The sequence below is a fragment of the Podarcis liolepis genome, assembly GCF_965112155.1.
Source record: "Podarcis liolepis genome assembly, chromosome: 6".
Classification (NCBI taxonomy): domain Eukaryota; kingdom Metazoa; phylum Chordata; class Lepidosauria; order Squamata; family Lacertidae; genus Podarcis; species Podarcis liolepis.
This window is the reverse complement of record NC_139559.1, coordinates 43131848-43153785: the sequence shown is the minus strand read 5'-3', so window position 1 is coordinate 43153785 and position 21938 is coordinate 43131848. Positions and strand designations below refer to the sequence as shown.

At 43.3% G+C, this 21938-nt stretch overlaps 1 protein-coding gene across 1 annotated transcript in view; it reads left to right on the top strand.

The window, feature by feature from the left end:
* PRELP (proline and arginine rich end leucine rich repeat protein) overlaps positions 1-21109 on the top strand; it is a 32939-nt gene extending 11830 nt beyond the window's left edge. Inside the window, exons 2-3 of the mRNA XM_083509869.1 lie at positions 10688-11633; positions 16358-21109. Coding sequence (XP_083365995.1) covers positions 10703-11633; positions 16358-16533 — 1107 coding nt within the window. The 5' untranslated portion in view covers positions 10688-10702 and the 3' untranslated portion in view covers positions 16534-21109. The remainder of the gene's footprint in view (positions 1-10687; positions 11634-16357) is intronic.
* Positions 21110-21938: the final 829 nt, after the last annotated feature.

Below are 21938 nucleotides of genomic sequence, written 5' to 3'. Positions count from 1 at the left end.
GCAGAGATTTTTGAATTTTCACTAGTGAAGTATCTTTAATAATACCCAGGATGATCCCATTATTAAAGCCAGTGCTTTTTTTCTTAAAAAAATGTTTAGGGGTACTCTCAATTTCCTACTCATATTGAAATACTGCCCCTCAGTGAGGCCAAACTTAGATTCAAAAAATGTTTAGGGGGTATGCGTACCCCTGAGCCTTCCCCCCCCAGAAAAAAGCACTGATTAAAGCATATTCAAGAGAAACTCATTCCATGGTGGGGCAGCAGTATTGAACATGCCTACTCTGCCCAGCCTCCATGCATTTGAGGAACAACTAGCTAGTTTATGATGGAATATAAACTATTTTAGCCATTTGCCAAGGCTTGGTGGCAGCTGATTTAGAATATACACGGATCTCAGATGCCCTGTCAGCTAATTATCTTTAATGTGGAACCACAGAGGGAATTTGACTTGATACACTGTTATTATTATGTCCCCAATTAATCATAGGTACAGTATTTTTTTCTTAGTATGTCAGCATTGAATACCAGATTTGTCCATATATGGCCTCTAAATGTCTGCATGTGGTTTAACGTCACCTTCTTTGCTTCAATTTAAGACCTGACAACTTTGCTAACATCAGTGAAGTTTTGAACATTATAGTGCTGGTATTATATTAGTAGAGCATCCTGGAAAAATACATAAAAATATATTTTATGTATTTTAAGATTATATTTAACCCCATTTTCCCAATTCTTCAGGCAGCTTACAAATCAGTAAAAGGCAAGAAAAATAAAACCCAATTAAAACTAAGCATACTATTAGCCACACTAAAGTGACAATAAAAACTAATTCAGCTGCAGCAAAGCCATAAGCAGCCCCAAAAGGAAAGCAGTTTGGCTCTTGGGACAGAACATTCCAAGACTGGGACATGGGGGTCAGAGAGGTGATCAGTTTCTTCGGTGAACATGCTGCAAAAAAATGCTGTTGTGGGAATGGACCACTAATGGACTCCATGTTTTATTGTTTCATATATTAATTGAAATATATATATCCTGCCTTTCCAACTCACAATGAAAGCAGCTCCATAATTGAAGAACAATCACACTGTGACCTTAAAAAGCAACAAAAACAGTAGAGCAGCTGGTAACCAGCAGTATACTTTTCAGCAGTGAGATTTAGGAATGAGCCAAACTATAAGCATGCCAGAATAAAAAATGTGTTGGCCTGAAGCCCACAAAGAAAGGGAACAATGTCATCTTGTGGACTAGGGAGTTGTACAGCCCGGCTTTCATAATTCTCCTGTGTCTTCACCAAGGTATTTATCTATTAATTTATTTTTGCTGGGTATGTTGTTTCCAAAGACAATTCAAGCCGTTGGTATTAAGCTATGAGTCTGTCATGGCTTCGGAACCAGGTACAGTACCTTAAGGACTGCTTTATGAGTACCAAGCTATATGGAAGTTAAGATCCTCTACTGAGTTCTTTCTCAGAGTGCCACCGCTGTTCGCAACAAAGGGGGTGAGTGCCCAGAGTGTATAATTCCCTTGTGGAGGAGTTTGTCTGGCTGTCTTTAAGACTGGCAGATGAAGGTGGGGGCAAGGGGTGCGCTCCACCCTGGGTGCCATCTGGGGGTGTGTGACATCGCGTCTGCCCCCGCCCCCAGAAGCTCAGCGCTTGCCGCACACCACCGGGACACTCGCCACTTGCCGTGCACGTCCTGGAATGTGTACTGCTTGCCATGCACCCCCCCAAGGGCGGCGCGCCATGCCCCCTGGGACGCATGCCAGCCACGCTCCCAGATGTATGCCACTCCCGGTGCTGGATATATATGAATGAATAGGAGCAGCCCACCCATGAGGCAAGGTGTCATGACCTCCTCAGACAGCAGGATCCACAGGGGCAGCTGATATGGCCTCCAAGGAATGCATCACTTGCTGATACTGTGGTGGTGACAGCAGCTGCAGCATGCTCCTTGGAGGTTGAATCTGCCACCTCCTCAGCTTCCTAATACCATGTCTCCTCCTAATGTCGCATCTACAGCAGCCACATGGTGGATTGGAGACACTGCTAGTCTCCTCCCACACCTGTTCGAGATATAAATCTTTATTCCCCCTGATGTAGATCTTCACTCACTCCTTCTTCCTTGGCATGGAGGCTGAACATTTTGTGGTCTGCCTCAGGTACCAAAATGTCTTGAGCCAGTCCTGTATATGACTGTAAAATGAGCAGTTAAGGTGCACGACAACTGGCCCTTATACATTAAGGTTACCAGATTTTTTTCAATGAATCCGGGGACACTTTTCAACTTCAATGGATTTTGTCAGGGGACTGATTTGTAAATCCGGGGACTGTTCCCGGTAAACGGGGACGTCTGGTAACCTTATTGTACATACTCCCGAGGTTTCATGGAGAGTGTGCACATAATCTGTTCATGAAGAAGGAAGTGTGCACATTTCCCCAACACGCTTTAGAAAATGTGCATATATTGATGTAATTATGTACATTTTCTGGTCATTATGCATAATCCCCAATTAGCCATTATCTGGGCTGTTTCTGCCCCACAGACTAATCTTATATGGTCTTCAACATATCCTCAGTCCAGTCTACTTTTCACCATTCTCAGCAGTTCTCCAGTCAGCTGAGCAGCGAAACAGGGATGGAAATGCAGGAAGAGGAAAGCTTAATATCTTCCCTGCTCCTTCCACCATACTGATAGAAATTGCTCCCCTACGTTGCTATTAAGCTCAGGAAAATGTTGAATAGCAGCATAGGGTCAGTAATCATTGGAATCACAGGGAGAGAAAAGTTAGCTAGTTGAGAAAGGGTTGCCATGCAAAGAAAAAAGAGCTGGGAGAGAAAGAATGTGAAGAACCAGAATTCTCATGGGAAGGAAAGTGGAGACAACACCGAATTCTCTGAGGAATCAACAGAAGCTGCTGCCAAGTAATAGGAATTGTTAATATTGATTCTGCTAAGCAGGGATGCTTTCACAAGAGCACTTGAAAAAATAATCTTGCACTAAGTGTGATTGCCCCCTGAAAGAGAAAGCAGCTCATCATTGTGAACTCTTCTGTGGCATGAGCCTATAACCTTTTTCATGTAATAGTTTCTCAGTACTAGGTATGGGGAAACTGTGGCCCTCCAGATCCTGCTGGCCACCACTTCCCATCAACCCCAGCCATACATGGCCAATAGTCAGAAATGATGGCAGTAGAAGTTCAACAATAGCTGGAGGGCCACTGTTTCCCCACCCCTGATGCAGGAGAAGATGGTCCTTCAAGTAACCTAATCCCAGGCTATTTGGTTTATTGATTTAAAGGTACTAACAAGCACTTTGAACTGGGTTCAGAAATGAACTGGTAGCCGGTGCAGATGGAATAGCAATGGAGTCAAATGGAGGATGTGACTGTGTTCTGTACTGATTGCTTGTTTGCTTCAGAGACGAATCCACTGCAGGGACCTATAACAAAGCTCCAGTGGCCTCATTTGTCTTGCAAAAATGCCATGAAAAGGTGGTGATGGCTAACACACCACCAGGTGTGGAAATGTGGCTGTCTGAGAGGTTTTGCGGGGGTGGGGGGGAAGCAATTGTCAAGGGAATATTTCTAACAGCTCCCTTCCCTTTTATTCCTTATCCTATTCTTTGAAAAGGAAAAGGCATTGTCCAAGCATGGTTATTCGTAGCTTTATCTGTAGTTTGTCCCACAGTATGCTAAATACATGATGGGTGCGTGTACACAAACACAAACTCCGGGAACCCTTTGTGTATTGCACTGAATATTTCCAGCACTATCCCCAACTTTTGATGTATCGCATGGAACATTTCTGCACCATCACATTACATTTGCAACAACAGCGGTAGGAAATAAAGTAACACACTTGGAACAATGATATGTGAGAGGCTTCCAGGCCTACAGTGCCAGGTTGCTCTGTAAATCATTTTGACCCATGTCACTCGAGCAAGTAAGAAAACACAGGGCGAGTCTGTGTACTACTTCTTTTTTTAAGCCAATGTAATCAAGACTACAAGCTCTGTGTCAATCTAATGGCTTGTCTAAGAGAGAAGCAAGATGCTTTGTACACATTTTCACACACCATCCTGTAATCTTACGGAAGTGTCTCTCTGCTGAATTGACTTTAGGTTAGCTTTGACTGGTAATCTTCCTTCTTGCAGAAGCCTATCTGCTTAGCAAGTCTGTTCAAAGGCGGGTCAACTGCTGTCAAAATTTCAAAAATCCATTGTCACAGTACCATGTCTGGGTATTAGCATAAATGTGGCTTGTGATTACAGGCCTATAACCCACTTTAGCTAAGTAGTTATATTGTTAATTTTCAGGGCTTACCTCTGCTTAAAAACCTCCAATGAAGGAGAGCTCACCATCTTCAAATGGAGTCAATTCCACTGTTGAATAGTTCTTACTGCCAAAAGTTCTTCCTGATGATGAGTCGTGATCTCCTTTTGCAACTTGAATCTATTGGGTCCTAGCCTTCAGAGCAGGAGAAAACAAGCTTCTTCCATGTGACAGCCCTTTAGATATTTGAAGATGGTTATCATATCTCTTCTCAGTCTCCTTTTTTCCAGGCTAAATATAACCAACTCCTTCAACAATTCCTCATAAGGCTTGGTTTTCAGACCCTTGATCATCTTGGTTGCGCTACTCTGCACATGTTCCAGTTTGTTCATATCCTTGCTAAATTTGGGGGCCTAGAACTGAACCCAGCACTCCGGATGTGGTCTGACCAAGGCAGAATAGAGTGGGACTATGATTTCATTTTTAAGCCATATAGCTCTGAAATCAGCATGGCCTATGATATCCAAGTTCACTAGCAGCATCTTAAGCAATAAGGAACTTGGTTATACAGCATGAGGCTAGAGAACTGAAAAGACTCAGCCTGTAAGCATTTCTTTAGTACACCCAATAAAACACGACTGCCGGGCCTTGGCAAAAACGGACTCTTGTGAGCACTATTATAAGATAGAGTTAAGCCACACAGGCTTCATGTATCCGATTCTTCAGAAATTCCCTACAGCTCAGAACATTTCTCTTATCTTGCTTCACTTACAAAGACTGTGTTCCCAGATGTGGGGAAATTGAACATATTGGTAGGCTGCACAGCACAGCAAGCGGAGCAACCAATATGTGCATTGCTCTGCCACAGTGAAATTAATAGGACAGAATAAGTCTGTCTGCCTGTGTGGCACAGAGATGCACAACTCTGTTTATTTCTGTGGTTGCTCATTGTGTGCGGGTGTTAATACAAATAGGAGGGGGAGTGTGGCATATGGGTCAGAGCAGGACAATTTGGGCCCATTGCCACAACTGGAATAGGCTCTGAATAGGCCCTTTTAATGGGTTGAAAGGTGTATACTTTAAAAACTAGAAATCTCTCTGTGTGTGTGTTCAATTGGGTTTGGGCAGCGCCACATTTAGGTGCTGAGCTGAGGGGGCACAACATTATGATGATGATATCACCTGTATTTGTACAGGTGCATACTGAGAAGGTCCATAAAAAGCAGCTGTACCAAAAATAATTATTGTGAAAATAAGGAATATTGGGGGGCACCCAATTTTTTTCTTGCTCAGGGCACCATATTACCAGAGTCTGGCCCTGGTTTGGGATTTGTCAGTTGATCCAAAAGAGCTGCATGAGGGGGGAGAGAGAGAGAGAGAGAGAGAGAGAGAGAGAGAGAGCGCTACCTGTGCATTTTAATGGAGATAATTCAGTTCCTAGAGTTACACCAGCTTGACTCAGTGTTTCCAGCGTGACCAATTGCAGAATACATTCTAATAGACCACGATTAGGAGCTGCTCTGTTAGGTAAAATAAGCAGAAGGAGCTGCAAAATGCAACATGGTCCCTTGACTTTAAATCTTGTGATTGGATTTGTTTTCAAAAGTCAACAGCTGGAGGGCCACGGGTCCCCTGGACCAAGTTTCAATACGATTCTGCAAAGGGACTCTGGAAAAGTTTCCAAAACAAGCACAATGACTTATCTATGGTTGCAAAGGAAGTTTGTGACAGAGTATGGGCCTAAAACCATTTCTTTTCTGCCCAAGGGAGAAGCTTGCTCCTGTTTTGCTGGTTGCTGTAGTTGAGAGCCTGACAGCACCCTTAAGACTATTTGGTACTGATTCATTGTCTTGTGAGTCAGCTTCCATATTAAGCATAGATCACTAAGGCGATATTTCCATTGAACGTGTTCCAAAGCTGCAATAAACCATTTTGGCAGAACTTCTAATGGCTCCAGTGCCCCTTGGCACCATTTGAGGCTCCTAAGTTAATTAGGCCCTGCTTGTGCATTTTTACAACTGAGAGAAAAAGTGCGGTGCAGATTTCAGTGCAGGCGCTTGGTGGCAGTGCTGTTAAAATATCCATTTGTGCTGAAGTGGAACACTGTGGTTCAAAGCTGTCAGGATTTTTCCACGCTCAGTAGGAGGATGCCAGGAAACGAAGAAAGTAACCTCGCCCACCTCATCACACCCCAGCTAAGCAACTTTCCCTTTCCTCTCCATATGTTCTGACAATTTGCATTCACATTTGCCAGATACATTGTGTTGGAGTATTCACAACCTTGGAACCTCGGCAGCGTTGCTCCTGCCTTGCTAAGGATTTAATAAGTTGACGGTTGCAAAATCACTTGGACCCAGCCATTTCCCTTGCATGGCTTTAATGATGACAACCACTGTGCCTGTTTGGATCTAACTGCCTTGTGCTTCGGGTTTTAAAGACCAGATGTCCAAAGCACTTCTCCCTTCTCTCTGTGTGTCACATTCTTTTAAAAATCTGGCCATAATTGGAGCTGTGTTTGGTATGCTGAAAAATCTGCCACTTACTTTGATGCCTAATGAGAACCAAGTCCTTAGGAAGCCTGATGGATGGAGTGACGGAAAGCATGGGAAAACTTAATTCCATAATTTGAGTATTATTTTCTTTTTATTGATGACATCCTATGTTCTCTGGGTGGCACAGCTAAATATGGCTAGGATACAATATGGAAAATAAAATAAATCACAATTACCGTTTGAGACACAGCCCAGCAGAGATTAAGCAACACAATTAAGCATGAATAAGTTCTTAAAATTTTAAAGGATACACTAATAAAAGTAGAATGGTGGTGGGTGTGCAATTCCAATCTTCAGTGCTACCACACAAAATAATTTGGACCCAGAATTAGATAGATCCCCAAATACTTATTAGGATATATCACAAGCAGAGAACAGGAGCGAGTAAATTAAGTCATCATGAGAATAATAAAAAGAATCATTGTGTATGTTGGCACCCTTCTTTCTCTAGTTCAGCTTTCCCATGCAAACAATTAGCTTTGTGCAAGATGCACATTTGGGTGGATCAAAAGCTGCTGTGTTATTTTGCACAGGATTCAGACAGGGCAGGATGGGAAGTTAAAATGCCTCCCATCAAATGCTGCAAGCATTTTTTTAAAATTTTTTTTTGAAGGAGCCACAGTCCAAATACATAGGTATAGGTGCATGATTCTTGTTTCCCTTCCTCCCATGAAAAATGAAGAGATTGTAGACATTAGCTTTTCAGTAAGAAGACAGCAGTTCTCTGCACCTTTCTCAGCTGCTATTACACCTACAGGTTCTTTACAGCTTTCAAGGACATTGTTGTACAGGCTACAATTTGCTCACATTTCCTTCACAGCTGTGACCATGAGAAGCCCTCTTATTCTTCTGACACTCTTGAGAATAAGGGCCTTTCCAGATGGTTAAGAAGAGGATGCTATTCTTCAGTGAGATATTTATGCTAGACCTACTCTAGAAGTGGCTGTGTGGTGCCCCAGCTTCCATGCAATGAAGGGAAGGGCAGCCTTGCTGCAGAGGTTAGCAATGCTTATGCTTACAAACAAGGTAGATGTGCTCTTTGTTTTCAAGATGAAGGAAACACACACAACTGAAAGGATGGTGCTGAAAAAAGAAATGAGGTATTCTGAAAATGGAACTGGCTAGCAGGTGCTCCTCAGTTTTTCCAAAACATATACTTAAAAAGCTGTCCGAGTGTAATCATCGCCATCATGAATAAAACAGCCATTTTTAAAAGGTATGGAATGCTGTGGGATTGGGAGGAAAAGATACAATGGAGAACTTTGTATGTTTTACAGCATTGGCTGTCCATCTATAGAATTCATTAAAAGAGATATATAAATAAGACAACAGGCCTAAACAATTTTCAACTGCAGGGTTTGTTGTGCGAATCACTTCCTTTTGGTATCGTAAAAAGGAGATGAGATGGCAAGCTGTAAACACATGATTTATGAAAAACCAAAAACCAAGAATATGCACTGCAATACGTATTCATGAGCTTAGGCGATGCCCTTGGTAAAGGCAGGTGCTCTCCCTTTTCCAGGGAACCCTCCTGTACTCAAGGCTGGAAGCCAGCTGTGCTGATGGCACGAGGGGCACTGATCCAAGGCTAGGTTGCCAGGCCGCAAGATGGGGATCACATTTATCTCTTTCACAAATCCACAGCTGTGAAAAGAAAGCTATGAAAATTGAAGATATTGAGTGTAGTATTCAACTAAGTTGACTGATTTAACTTAATGAACATGACTGTGTTAGGATTACAGGTTTCACTAGGTCTGCTCTGATTGCAGCTTAGTTGACTACCACCATAAAGCAGTACATCTAGTTCCCTAAAGTATGAGTCAAGGAACCAGAAAATGGAGCAAAAGAACCCCACACCTTAGCATTCTCTTCTTCTAGTTTTGGTGGCTAATACCCCTTGTTTGTTTATTGGCTGCTTGCAAGTTCTCCAAACATTTACTGAATATCTTAGGCATCGGCATTTGATGTACAAGTATTTGCAAGGTTTGACAGTTCTCTGTTGGCTGATGTGATCAGCATTTGATAGCATCTTTTTTATTAATAATTTTTATTAGTTTTCATTTATAACAATCCAATAAAAGCCACATTAATACAACACCAAATTATAATATGATTAAAAAAGCCAATTATCCAAGACCAAATTAAACAATTTTGAATGACTTCCCGTGTTCTGGATTTCAGAGAATGATGTTCTTATTTCATCCTGTTCCAATACTTTTAGTTAGTCCAAATACGACAGTTCCAATCTTGAGCCTTTATTTTAACAGCCACTGATCTGATCTGATGGCTTTCATTCGCATTTGATAGCATCTTACATGCAGTAGCAGACAGCATCTGACATGTAGCTGTCAGCAGCTGTCAATAGCTGTCAACAGACATGCAGTAGCAATTAGCATTTGGAAGTAATTTCAATAGTTAATTTGCAACAACACATTTTAGTTAATTAGTTTATTAATTAAAATTAAATCAATCAAAACAAATTAGTGTAACAAATAACAAATTTCAACATCAAAATATCATTGTTGAAATTTGAAAATTAAGCAGATTTTGAAATTTTGCTAAATATAGTATGAGCTCTAGCAGAAAGTACCTGAGCTCAAAGCCTGGGGTTGTATCCAATCCTGGTTCTGTTCAGAGTTTAACTATCATAGGATCATAGAATTGCAGAGTTGGGAGGTACAATAAGGGTCATTTAGTCCAACCCCCTACAATGCAGAAATCCGGCCCACAGCCATCCCTGGAGTGGACATAAACCACCAATCCTCTGTTTTAAAATCTTTAAGACCTAAAAAAAAAAGTTTTTAAGGCTGTTCTTGAATTTTTTTATATTGGCTGAGTCGGTTTATAACTGATGGCATTTATTGTACTGCTGCACGGTAATACTAATTTTTGAAAGCCAGTTTGCCAGGACCTTGTCCTAAAAGGTGGAATATAGATAGGTCCATTAATTTCACTAGGTCTACTCTGAGCAGAACTCATTTAGTGATTATCCTTGGCCTTTTTTCTTTACCACTAACAGCCAACTCCTTACCAGTCATCCCCTTCTTAAATCTTTGTCCCTGGTTGGAATGTGCACTTGAACCCTGATATTGCCTCTTCATTGCCTGGCTGGAGGACAGAGCAGGGTGTATGAGTGTGTGTGTAAACCAGCCTCCAGCACAAATATGAGAGTTACATGCATTGCTTTGCCCACTTTTGCCTCTGGCCCTGGATGCCACTGGCACGTGGCCCCCAGAAGGTGGGCCAGAAGAGAATGTGGCTTTTGAGCTGAAGAAGGTTCTCTACCCCCTGGTACACAGGATTGCAGAGGCGTAGTTGGGGGGGCATTGTGCGCTGGGCGCCATATCGTGGGGGGCAGCGCTTACCATGGGGCCTGCAGCTCAAGCCATGCTTCCCTCCTGGGTGTGATGTGGTGGCTCAGGTGCCTGCAGGCTGTACACTGACTGAAACAGCAGTATGGGGCTTGCGTCTGCCCACTGCCTCCCCCTCAGCCACCCTACAGCTGAAGGGGAGGCAGCAGGCAGACTCCTTGGAGGAGTCCTGCCCCATCGCACTCCACTCCATGGGCGGCTTGCCCCACCCCTAGGGTGCGCACGCTACTCCGGGCACCTTAGCAGCTACCTATGCCACTGCAGGATTGCTCTGCCTGACCATAAAAAGTTGTGCACCAAATAAGCTATGTACTACTGGCCATTAAAACACACACACACACACACACACACACACACACACACATACACTTCACTTTTGCACCTAAAGGTACTCTGGTCGAGGAAATCCAGTGCTGGAGAAAAGGATAGCAACACTAAGTTATGTCCAGTATGGTCCTATTTTCAATGGTTTCTTCTTGTCTTCTAACAGGTGACTGTCTAGACCATGAAGGGGCTTGCCAGACTGATTTTCCCACTCATTCTTGTGCTGATTTGTGAGGTGAATGGACAGAGGCGCAAGCCTGGAAGAAAGCGTGCTACTCCTCCACCCTCTGAACCAGTTGAACCTACAGAATTGCCTCCGCCTCTGCCACCTGGACCTCCCTCAGTTTTCCCAGACTGCCCTAGAGAATGTTTCTGCCCTCCAGATTTCCCTTCAGCCATTTACTGTGATAGCCGCAACCTGAGAAAAGTGCCCATTTTCCCACCCAGGGCCCATTATATCTACCTGCAGAATAACTTCATTGATGAGCTTCCTGAGGAGTCCTTCAAGAATGCCACAGAGCTGAGGTGGATTAATCTGGATAACAACCGCATCGCGAAGGTGAACAAGAAGGTGCTGGATAAGTTGGAAAGCCTTATGTTCCTGTACATGGAGAAGAATCATCTTAGGGAAGTACCCAACAATTTGCCTCCCAATCTGGAACAACTTCGGCTGAGCAGGAACCGGATCTCTAAGATCCCTGCTGGTGTATTCAGCAACCTGAATCACCTCATCCTCTTAGACCTTCATCACAATGAGCTGAATGATGGAAACTTCAACAAAAATACTTTCAAGGGGCTCAAGAACCTCATGCAGCTCAACTTAGCTCACAACAGGCTACACAAGATGCCACCTTCGGTTCCCAATGCAATCCACCAGCTCTTCCTAGACGAGAATCAAATCGAAGACATCCCCAACAACTACTTCAAAGATTTCCCCAACTTGGCTTTCATTAGGCTTAACTACAATAAGCTCTCCGACAAAGGACTGCCCAAGAATTCCTTCAACCTCACTAACTTGCTGGTGTTGCACTTGGCATACAACAACCTCACCAACATCCCCTACATCAACTCCAAGCTGGAGCACCTCTACTTGAATAACAATTCCATTGAAAGTGAGTCAGCAGAGACCTGCAGTTGGCTAGGCCTACAGGAGAACATGTGGCAGAACCTAAGAATGGCCATCAAGGCCAGTCCAAGACATTTTGCTTCCTGTGATGAAGCAGCAAATGGTGCCCAAGTCAAGATATATAGTGCCCATACTTTTCATCTGAGGCAGAAAATCTAGCCAATGCTTTTGGGCCATACATTTTTGGGCAAAGCCCATGTCAGTTCATAGGACAGGTGTCATCCCACAGAGTCCGCAAGCACACTGCCCCCAGATGTTTGTGCTGCTGGAGCTCCCACCACCTGCTGCCTTGATTGAAAACATCTGCAGGAGAGCAGGAATGCAGAATCCTTTCCAGAATTCTTAGCAAGCAAAGGAAACAATAAGCCATGAAACAACCGGCCTAAGTGCTATCCCCCCCCCCACTTTGCTTTAAACTTTTGGCACTCTGGAAGAGCAGTGGGTTAGGCCAATGAAGCCAACTTATACAATGGGCTCCAAAGAGAGAAAATGTAGTTAAATTCTGAGTAACTTTATTCACATCTGGCAGCTCAAGGCAAAAACATTTCATTTGAACCAGGCTAGCTCATTGATGCAACATTTATGACTCCCATGCTCAACAGAACACAGGCAGGATCTAAGACTAATGATTCTTGTGTTAAAGTTACAAGTTTTTGTTTTAAATTCATAACTTAGATTCACACGCCTTGGAGTCTCTAGTCTAAGGTTATCCTAAGGTCACACTTTACATCTTTTATTAGCAAGTACAAAGGCTAGAGACCTACTTTTAGAAGCAGGGAAATGTGGAGCTCAGGTTTATTTGGGGCTTCTTCTTCTTAACCCCACAGAATTCAAGTTGACACTTAGCTTGGATATCACCTAGAAAATGCAACGGGACTTGCCCCATTTCAGGAGGCACTCCCAAACTTCTTAATCCCTTGGGGAGTTTTCTCAGGATTAAGACCTAAAGGGTTTTAAAATTTCTTTTGAACAGATAAGCATGTGTTTCACATCATCAGTTGTTCCATCTGTGCAGTAAGGATAAAAGCACTTTTGCACAGCAGGGATGTGATACTTGTGGGTGCAGATATTTTACTAAATGGTAATGGGGTCTCATTAGTGCTTCAGTTTGAGGGTACTAATTACTTCATTAGTTACTTTCAGTTAGAGATGCACTCCAGCAAAAGACATCACCACCCTTGCCCTTTGCTCTGCCTAGGTTGCTACATGAGGGGAAATATAATATAAGGAGCATCAGCCTTTTGGGGACTGTGTAGGTCGTGTTCAACTAAGTTTACTCACAGTAGAACCACAGAAATGAATGACAGGAACTAAGTTTAAATGGGTCTACTGTGACTAAAATGTTATTGACTACACCCAGTGGGTACATTTTGAACTTTAAGGAAGGGCCATAGGTGCCAGTCACAAAATGGCTGCCATCAGGATGTGGCATAACAAGAAATGGCTGCCACTCCTCAAAGAGCAGAAAGAGAAGCACTTTGCACCTCTCCTCTGCTCAAATTGGATAGAAAGGTAGGTGTCCAAGCATGACAGATAATGAAATGTTGGTATGTTTAACTGGCAATGTAAGAGAGGCTAAGCCAGTGCAGACAGGAACTGATTAGGAAGAGCCAACATCTCTCTTATGTTGTGAGTTTTTTTAATGGGTTAGGTACAAAGGCCTTTTGCAGACACCATAGGAGGTACTGGTGGGCACACTGGTGACCATGGGCACCAAGTTGGTGACCCCATCCTAGCCCTGCCCCCTGATATTCTCAAGATAACTGAAACAATAAAAGAAGAAATGGCATGGATGTAATCCTTAGCTGGTGCCATGGCATGAAATATAAACTGTTTGCACTGAGATTCAAGTGCACATATGGTTCATGATTTAGCAACAGGAAGCAAATTCTGATTCATGAACTCTTATAATTAAGATTGCTGTTAATCATAATTGCAGTGCTTATAATGTGCAATGCCTTGGAGCCAAGCATGGCTTTTTACCAACCTCTTTGCCTTACATCCTCAGCTGGTTCCCTTAAAAAGGTTTTTCCCCCTCTCTCTTAATAATAGCTGCCACCCCTACCCTGGTTTCTCTAGGAAGGTGGAAATATATCAGCTTGCTTCTGTTATATATTTTTAAAGCCCAGGTATCTGGCTTTCAGAAACATAAGCACAAGAAAGCAATTGATCAAATGAAGGATTTGTTGTGCTATGAACAAGTTCCAAATCTGATGCAAGGTTTGCCATATTGTTCACGTTGCATAGCTTAAGAAAAGAAAAGAAAAGAAAAAGCTGGCTCAGGGTGGGAGTTGGATGGGGACCATAGCTTCATTGGTCTCTGCCATAGTCCTAATGAGAATTGGACCCCCCCCTCTCTCTCTCTCTCTCTCTCTCTCTCTCTCTCTCTCACACACACACACACACACACACACACACACACCATGAGTCTGATACTTGCAATGCCAACACCCCCTGATCCTTTGTCTAACAGGCATGTTGAAATCCCAAGGAAAGTCAAAGGTGGTTTGTTGATATCTAAATCCCATGCCATTGACACAGAGGAGGAAAGAAGCATATGTAAACATAATTTTACCAACCACCACTACTACTACTCCAGGTTGGCTTTGCCTAAGCATGGTACAAAAGAGTATTAGACTTTACTCTTACTCAGTACTTTCACCAGTGATGTGTGCCTTTGGATAACTGATCAGACTTCAGGGAAGTGATATAAGGAGGGTGGGGGCAGAGCCAATCAGGGCTAGGGATGAATGATATTGTAACCTAAATATGAGTAAATGTCTGCTAAGCAACAGATAAATTAACACCTAAAAACTGAGCCTTTTTAGAAAGCGTGTAGTAGTTGGCTACTTGATAACCAGCCTTCTGTATAGCCCTCTGAGAACTAGCATTTACAGCAGATATGGCAACACTTTGGGCCTCCAGATATTGCTAGATTACCATTTCCAGTAGTCTTGATTGTCACACTGGCTGAGGCTGATGGAGTCTGGGAACATTTGGAGGAGCATAGGTTAGTGATCCCTGAATTACAGAATACTTAAGGTTCTTTGAAGAATAGATCAAAGGAAGAGGTTGGATGTTTTCCTGCTTAAATAATGGCCTACTTTGTTGGTTAGGTTTTTTTTTAGAAAACAACAACTGTTTTTCCCCTTTAAATAATGTTAGCCAGTATTTATAAATCACAATCAGCAAAGGCCCAGTAACTTGTTTATTTTATCTTCATAACATCCCCAGCGAGGGAGCCATTTGAATAGTTTCATTTTACAATAATAATAGGGATGCGAGTCTTCATTAGCCTGAGGCCATCTAGTGTTATGTTTGAGCAGGTCTTTGGAACCTAGAAGTGGAACAACACCATTCTGTTGATATAATGCTGCTGCTGCTTATCATCACCATCTCAGGGGCACTGAATGTCTCTTACCAAAACTAACTTGAAGGGTATTCAAGATCCCCTGTAGAAATACATGTCTGTGTTGTTGGTATGGTAGGACTCAGATGGCAGAGGTGCATAGGAGGGCAGTGGGGGCCTCGGAGCAGAGTTCTGGGTCTTCCTAAGCCTCTTCCTTGTGTCTCTCCACCCCCCCCCCTTTTGCTCAGAATCAGAGCTGCTCAATGACAAATGCAGACTGATTCCAAGGCTCAACCTGCAGAGAGACCCAGTGGCCAATTTGTCTTCCATATGGGAAACTGAGTGCAAGTTTCTCAGTTTTCTCCGTGTGGTTCACCACGAGCAAAACTTGTATTGCTTACCTAAATGCATCCCATCACTTTAGCAATCAATAGTTATACATGAATGAAGTCACATATCCATACCAAGCATTTAGTTACATCTTTACATCGGATCTGCTTTAAGATTGGAATGTACAGATTGCAATATAGTCTGAATAGTACAGGGATGACATGGATATCCAATATGCTAAACACCAAGCTGTGTTACATTAATCCCTTTTCTAATCAGCCTTGGAATGTGACATTCACCCTTTTCTAACATGTTATAAAGGTAAAGGTACCCCTGCCCATACGGGCCAGTCGTGTCCGACTCACTTAAGAGGCCGGGGGCCAGCGCTGTCCGGAGACACTTCCAGGTCACGTGGCCAGCGTGACGAAGCTGCTCTGGCAAGCCGGCACCAGCGCAGCATACGGAAATGCCGTGTACCTTCCCGCTAGAAAGCAGTACCTATTTATCTACTTGTACTTTAGGGGTGCTTTCGAACTGCTAGGTGGGAAGGAGCTGGGACCAAATGACGGGAGCTCACCTCGCCGCGGGGATTCGAACCACCGACCATGCGATCGGCAAGCCCTAGGCGCTGAGGATTTACCCACAGTGCCACCCGCGTCCCTCTATGTGCATGTAAAGCTATGTTCACTTTTGTGGTGTGGGTACACACAGCAGCATTGTTGCCAACCTCTTTTGAAAGATGTCTGTATCATTTATAAACTAGATTATACAGGCCTATGAAATGGGGGGAGGGTGATATGGGACTTGAGGGATGAACTGGGAAAGCCCTTGTTCGAAGCAGACAAGGAGGATTTCTCCAGATATTTCACAATGATGAATGGAAACATAGGTCTTAAAGCCAAAAGGGACCACTGCATAACCTTGAATTTTGAACTGACGATTGGTGGAAGACCAGAGGGTGAAAAGAGAAGTGCAGAATCAATTATCTTGACTCTCCTAACTTATTGCTGTGCTTTCTTTTCTCTGTTTAGAAATCAACGGGACCCAGATTTGCCCCAATTCTATGGACGCTTTCCACGATCCGTCCTCAGATTTCGAAAACGTGCCCCGTCTTCGCTATCTGCGCCTGGATGGCAACCATCTGAAGCCACCGATCCCCTTGGACCTGATGATGTGCTTCCGACTCTTGCAATCTGTCGTGTTCTAAGCCTCGCAGCAATCGCCACTCCTCTGGGACTTTGGCTTTGCACAGTGACTTGATTTCAGTCTATGTTAGACATGGGGAATATATGTTATCATCCCTACCCTGACCTTGCTGCCCCAGTGCCTTCTCTTTACTGCTCCATTCTGCTGCCTCCTCCTCCTTCTGTTGCAGGAAACTCTGCAGGTCTTGTTTTACACAGCATCTTACGGAGTCTCCTAGGAGAGTTCCACAGATTCCTCTTTGATATTTGATCCACAGAAGTGCTAGAAGTCACAGTAATACTGGCTTCTTAAATACCAACTCCTTAATTTGTCTCAAAATTAGAGAAGAGAACATACTCAGATGTAGCATTTGTGTTGTACTCTTGCTGTCTAACACTTCAGATTGAGTTATTTGCACCCACCCACCCCTAAGCAACAACATCAAGCTTATAAAAGAAGTTGGATTTGTTATTATTATCGAGACCAAAAAGAAGAAGAAGAGGAAGCAATTTCATTTAAATAGGTAAAATTTCAAAGTGTCATTTGTCTAATAAGGATGCTGGATCAAAAGGAAAGGGATATTCAAATTTATTCATAAATACCATGGTAATAGGAACACCATACTGTGGCATGTGCTAATCAATAGATAAAAGTGCATAGCATTGTATTCTGTGGAGCCATGTGAAGTGCATTGTGGGTACAATGAAAAGTAACAAAGAACAGATATTCCCCCCTTTTTGCTCTTATGGGATGATACGGGTGATGGTAGCAACATACTGTCAGTATGTTACCTGAGTTGCCGAACATAATGTGATCACCGAGATTCGGATGATGGTACTTTAACAGCACCATTTTAAAATGAGAATAATTGCTTGATTAATTACTCATTCTCTTCCCCACAGTATAATTCCACTTCAGTTCGCTACTGTGACACAAGTGCAGTACTAGAGAGAAATTGCCAAAGGATAGAACGGTGTACCTGGAAAGGACAATCCCATTGCCATGATGATTTGAAGGATATGGCCATACCTTCTGGGCCATGTGTATGTGTTTGTATGTGGGAGTCTTTTTGCATAAGAGGCTGCTTATCAGAATGCTCTGTTGCCTCACTAACTTTCACACAATTTCCCTTTGCAATGTCTATACAGGACAGATGTCACAAAGGAAATTGTGCCTCCCCATCCTTCAGGCAATGTCCCCTTGAAGCTCTCAAGCATAATGTTGCTTTCCCTTTCAGTAAAATTACTCAAAGAGGAGGAGCAACGGCATGCCAAAATACAGTTGAGAGAAGCTGTGGGAATGTGGAACTGAGCTGGCATGGACTATTCTCTTGGACTAGGAACAATAAACATATGTTGTTATGTTAGAAACAACTAACAGATATTAATAGAGTCCCATATAGATGAGTAGATACCCTTCCATTGTGTGTGTGTGTGGGGGGGGTGCAGCAGTGTACCAGTGGTGAACCTTAGGCTCTCAAATTCCAGTGGCACCCTGTGAGATGCTAAAATTTGGTGCTCACACCTCTTGCACTTTGTTATACAGCATTATTGTGGTACCCCTACAGTGTGGTGCCCAGTGGGGCCAAACCAGTCTTACTAGCCTGAAATAGCTAATACCTTGCTTGTGTGTAGGGACAGACAGACCCATTAAAGCCCAGTCTGTCCTAGTTCCAGAGGGGATAAAGTCCATCCCATTCCATTTCTGGGTAGATTTTTAATTGGAAACGTGTAAGAAAAAAAATTGACCTGAGAACACACACTTAAAAAGAGAGAAGTACTTGTGAAATGATTTGAGGGTTGTGTGCTGCCTCCATTACTCTCCCCAGGTCTCCTTAAAAACTTCTAAAAACAGGGTATCAAGTTGTCAAAGCCTGAGTGGCTTGCATTCTGGGCATCTTGCCACTATGTGTCATGAATGCACATAGATCAAGCCCCCCTGGGAGTGACAGGACAATACCATCTCATTGTTTTCGGGAGGAATTCTGTGGAAAAAGCATGGCCTCCCCAGTCCTTTTTTTCTGCTGTGCTGCAGTCTCTTTATCTTTGCTTGTCATCTGAACTGGGACTCATGGCTAAGCGCTCTCCTCACTAACCACAAGCTGTAGCCAAAGCCTGTTACCCACCCTACTTTCTGGAGTAATAACAGACTGAGAAATAGGGGCAACACAAGGATTTAAATTTAAGCTGCCCCTATGCAATATTCCATTCACCAGACCCTACCAATAAGGTGAAAAGTTAGGTGTCGTCCTCTTTATACTCCTGCAGCCTAGGGCAGCTTCTCGCTTAATAGCCTCCTGAGTTCAAAGATCGGCTTTTAAATGTGATTTTGCAAGCACTTCCCATATGACAGTGGTTTTCAACCAGTGTGCACACTGGGGTGCCTTGAATGATGGTCAAGGGTGCAACGGGCAACACTAGCCTCTTTCCCTCTTTCTTTCTTCCCCTCCCTCCTCTGATGCCCTCTCTTATCTCTGCCTCCCAAAGGCTTGCACAGCTGTTTATTGCAGTAGCCCTGTCTACAGGCTCCCCAGGTGAATGATGCCTCTGGGAGGCACCTCTCTTTGGGGCCGGGGGGCCGGGGGCGGCAGTGGCTGCCCAGAGGACTCCCAAGGAGAGGGGAGAGGAGGCTGAGGGAACAAGGGAGGGTGTTCAAAAAAGGATGAAAGGTTGTCAGCCCTGCAGGCAAGGGGTGACATAACTGGGCTCCTGAGCTCCATAGAGGTGCCACATAAAGAATGCATTTGGTCAAGGGAGCCGTGGACTCAATAACATTGAAAACCTCTGCCACATGGAAACATTCAGGGGCATCAACTATAGGTGGTGGAAGGGGTTTTGGCCCCCTCAATATTTGTGTTCAAGGGAGTCAAGTCCCCCAATATTGAGGGGCCCACCTCCCTCGCTGATGATGGGAGAGCGCTGGCATGCTGGGCAGGGGCAGCACAGGCAGAGGGGAAAGATCACCCTCTGTGCTTCCCATATGTCTCTGCTGCTGGGAGAGCACTGGCACGCTAGGTGGGGGTGGGATGCATCATGTGACTCCAGGCCCCCTCAATGTCCGCACCCCTGGAAACATTACATGAGGATTAGACATCTATGTGACTTTGTCCAGGGCTGTGTCCACAAACACAACTTTACTTGAAAACCCTAGGATTCTGTTCAGAGATCCATTCAAGAAATGTCACAGTCCCCAGGTAACATTCCCATGCAGAGGTGCTTGCGTAATAATTTTTAAATGTCAATTGGTGAACATAAACATTACATCAGAAGGGGACCCCAGTGGATAAACAGGGCACAAGACTTTCCTATTCTGCTGACCTATATGAGTCACTTCCAACACATGGAGCAGTTCTCTTCTCCTAATCACTCGACACCGACTGAGCTATGTTTGCTCAACTCACTTCCATGACTCAGGCCCCTTTTGATCCTCATGATTTGCTCTGCCCCAAGAGCCAGGTTCCACTCTGCACGCTCTCTAAATCCTTCTTTATAGCCAATCAAGTCTTTTTACAGCTTAGTGAAATGAAACTCAGTGGGGGTTTCTTGAAAGAAAATTAGGCTTTGGACCCGTGCATAACTTCTCCAGTTGAGATTCTTCAGTACATTTTCATATTTCAACCTCAGTTCCAAGAGCGCTAATGACTCTCCGGTGACTCAGAAAAGCTGATGATTTAGTTCACTGGCCATTCTCATGTTCTCTTCTTCTTTCACATTGGATTTGAAGATTTTGTTATGTGCTTCCCACTTACCTGAGCTGAAAGGCAATGACACAGGGTCTAGCTTTCTTTGGATGAGAGAGCACTGGAGACATAGTGTCTTTATAATAATTGAAGTATAAATATGCAAGCAGAGCACAACAGAAATAGAGACTTCTAGAGAAGGCCCTGCACCCTAAGGTGTTTCACCTTCAACCATCAAACAACTCCAGATTCTTCCACTGCCTTCCTGATCCTCTCTTACAATTCAGACTGAAAGACTTGAACATTGAGAAATATCTCCTGTCGTGATTTTTCCTGTAGTCCCTTTATCACTTCTGTTATACTTCACAAACCAGGATGAAGTCAACCATGCTAAATGTAAATGAAGCTCTGCAATCAGCAATATACACAACCTACCCCTTCTTTCTTTTTATCATCTATCTATCTATCATCTATCTATCTATCTATCTATCTATCTATCTATCTACCATCTATCATCTTATCTAATCAATCTCTGCTCTTTCCAAACCACTGCTTGGGTGGAGCCTTAATCCAAATCCCTTGAAAACAGAGGACTCTGGATTTTGTCCCTAATGACCAAACAACCTCAGTCCACTGGACATCCCTCCGGATAAAACTCAGCATATCCCACTGGTACCCATGTTGGGGTTGGGCATGCTTGGGATCATTTATTTTAATGGAAATGCAGGCATGAAACTTGCTTTTAATTTAATCTATCTATCTATCTATGGGGCCATACTTGGCCTTTTGTTACACCAGTGTAAGCTAGCGTAACCCCGTTGATATTTGTTGAGTTACTCTGGATTTATGCTTGTAACATTTGGAACATGATCTGCTGGTTTCTTTTTATATCATATTAAATATGTTGTGTAAGTTTCAACTCAATGCTGTGGTAAACTTCATCTGCTAATTTCTGTTAAAGGTACAAAAGAAGATCAGGCCATTTCTCCCTGAACAATTGGTGATCCTATTTCATATGATATCAGCTACAATGGGTACACACTGATTTGTTTTCAGGGATTAGATGGTGTTGGGTATCTAATGAGTATCCATAGCTGTCAACGTTTCCCTTTTTTAAAGGGAAATTCCCTTATTCCAAATAGGATTCCTCGTAAGAAAAGGGAAAAGTTGACAGCTGTATGAGTATCCATTCTGATTTGTTTGTGGGGAGGCTAGATGATGTTGCATCAAAGCAAGGGTTAGCCACACTTATCAGCATATTGCCCAAGATTTACCTTCTAATAAAAAGTCTCATGTTTTGGGGAAGTCGGCCTGTTTGCAAGATCTCCCAATCAACTTACACCTGAAGCTGGTATCTGACTGAATCACACCTGAAAATGGCCACAATGTGGAAGTGCCCCCAATGGATGGGTTCAGCAATAAACTGGTAACGGAAGCTCCCCCACCCTCCCCCAGTCTCCATATAAGCAGAGAAGCTTCATTTCCTTGATTTTTTACATCTTGGCATGCTATTAAAGATGCAGGTTGTTTTTTTAAAGCTACTACAACAATGTCATATAATTCCCTTTTAATTGTTTGGAAAGCCTGTAGAATCATCCATGGGCAGGCTATATGCATTGAAACTAATCAATCAATCAATCAATCAATCAATCAATCTATTAATTACATTCAGATTCTTCTTTGCTTTCTTTGACAGCTATTTCCAATTGTTTGGTCCAGACAGAGCACAGAATATTTGTCACAAAACA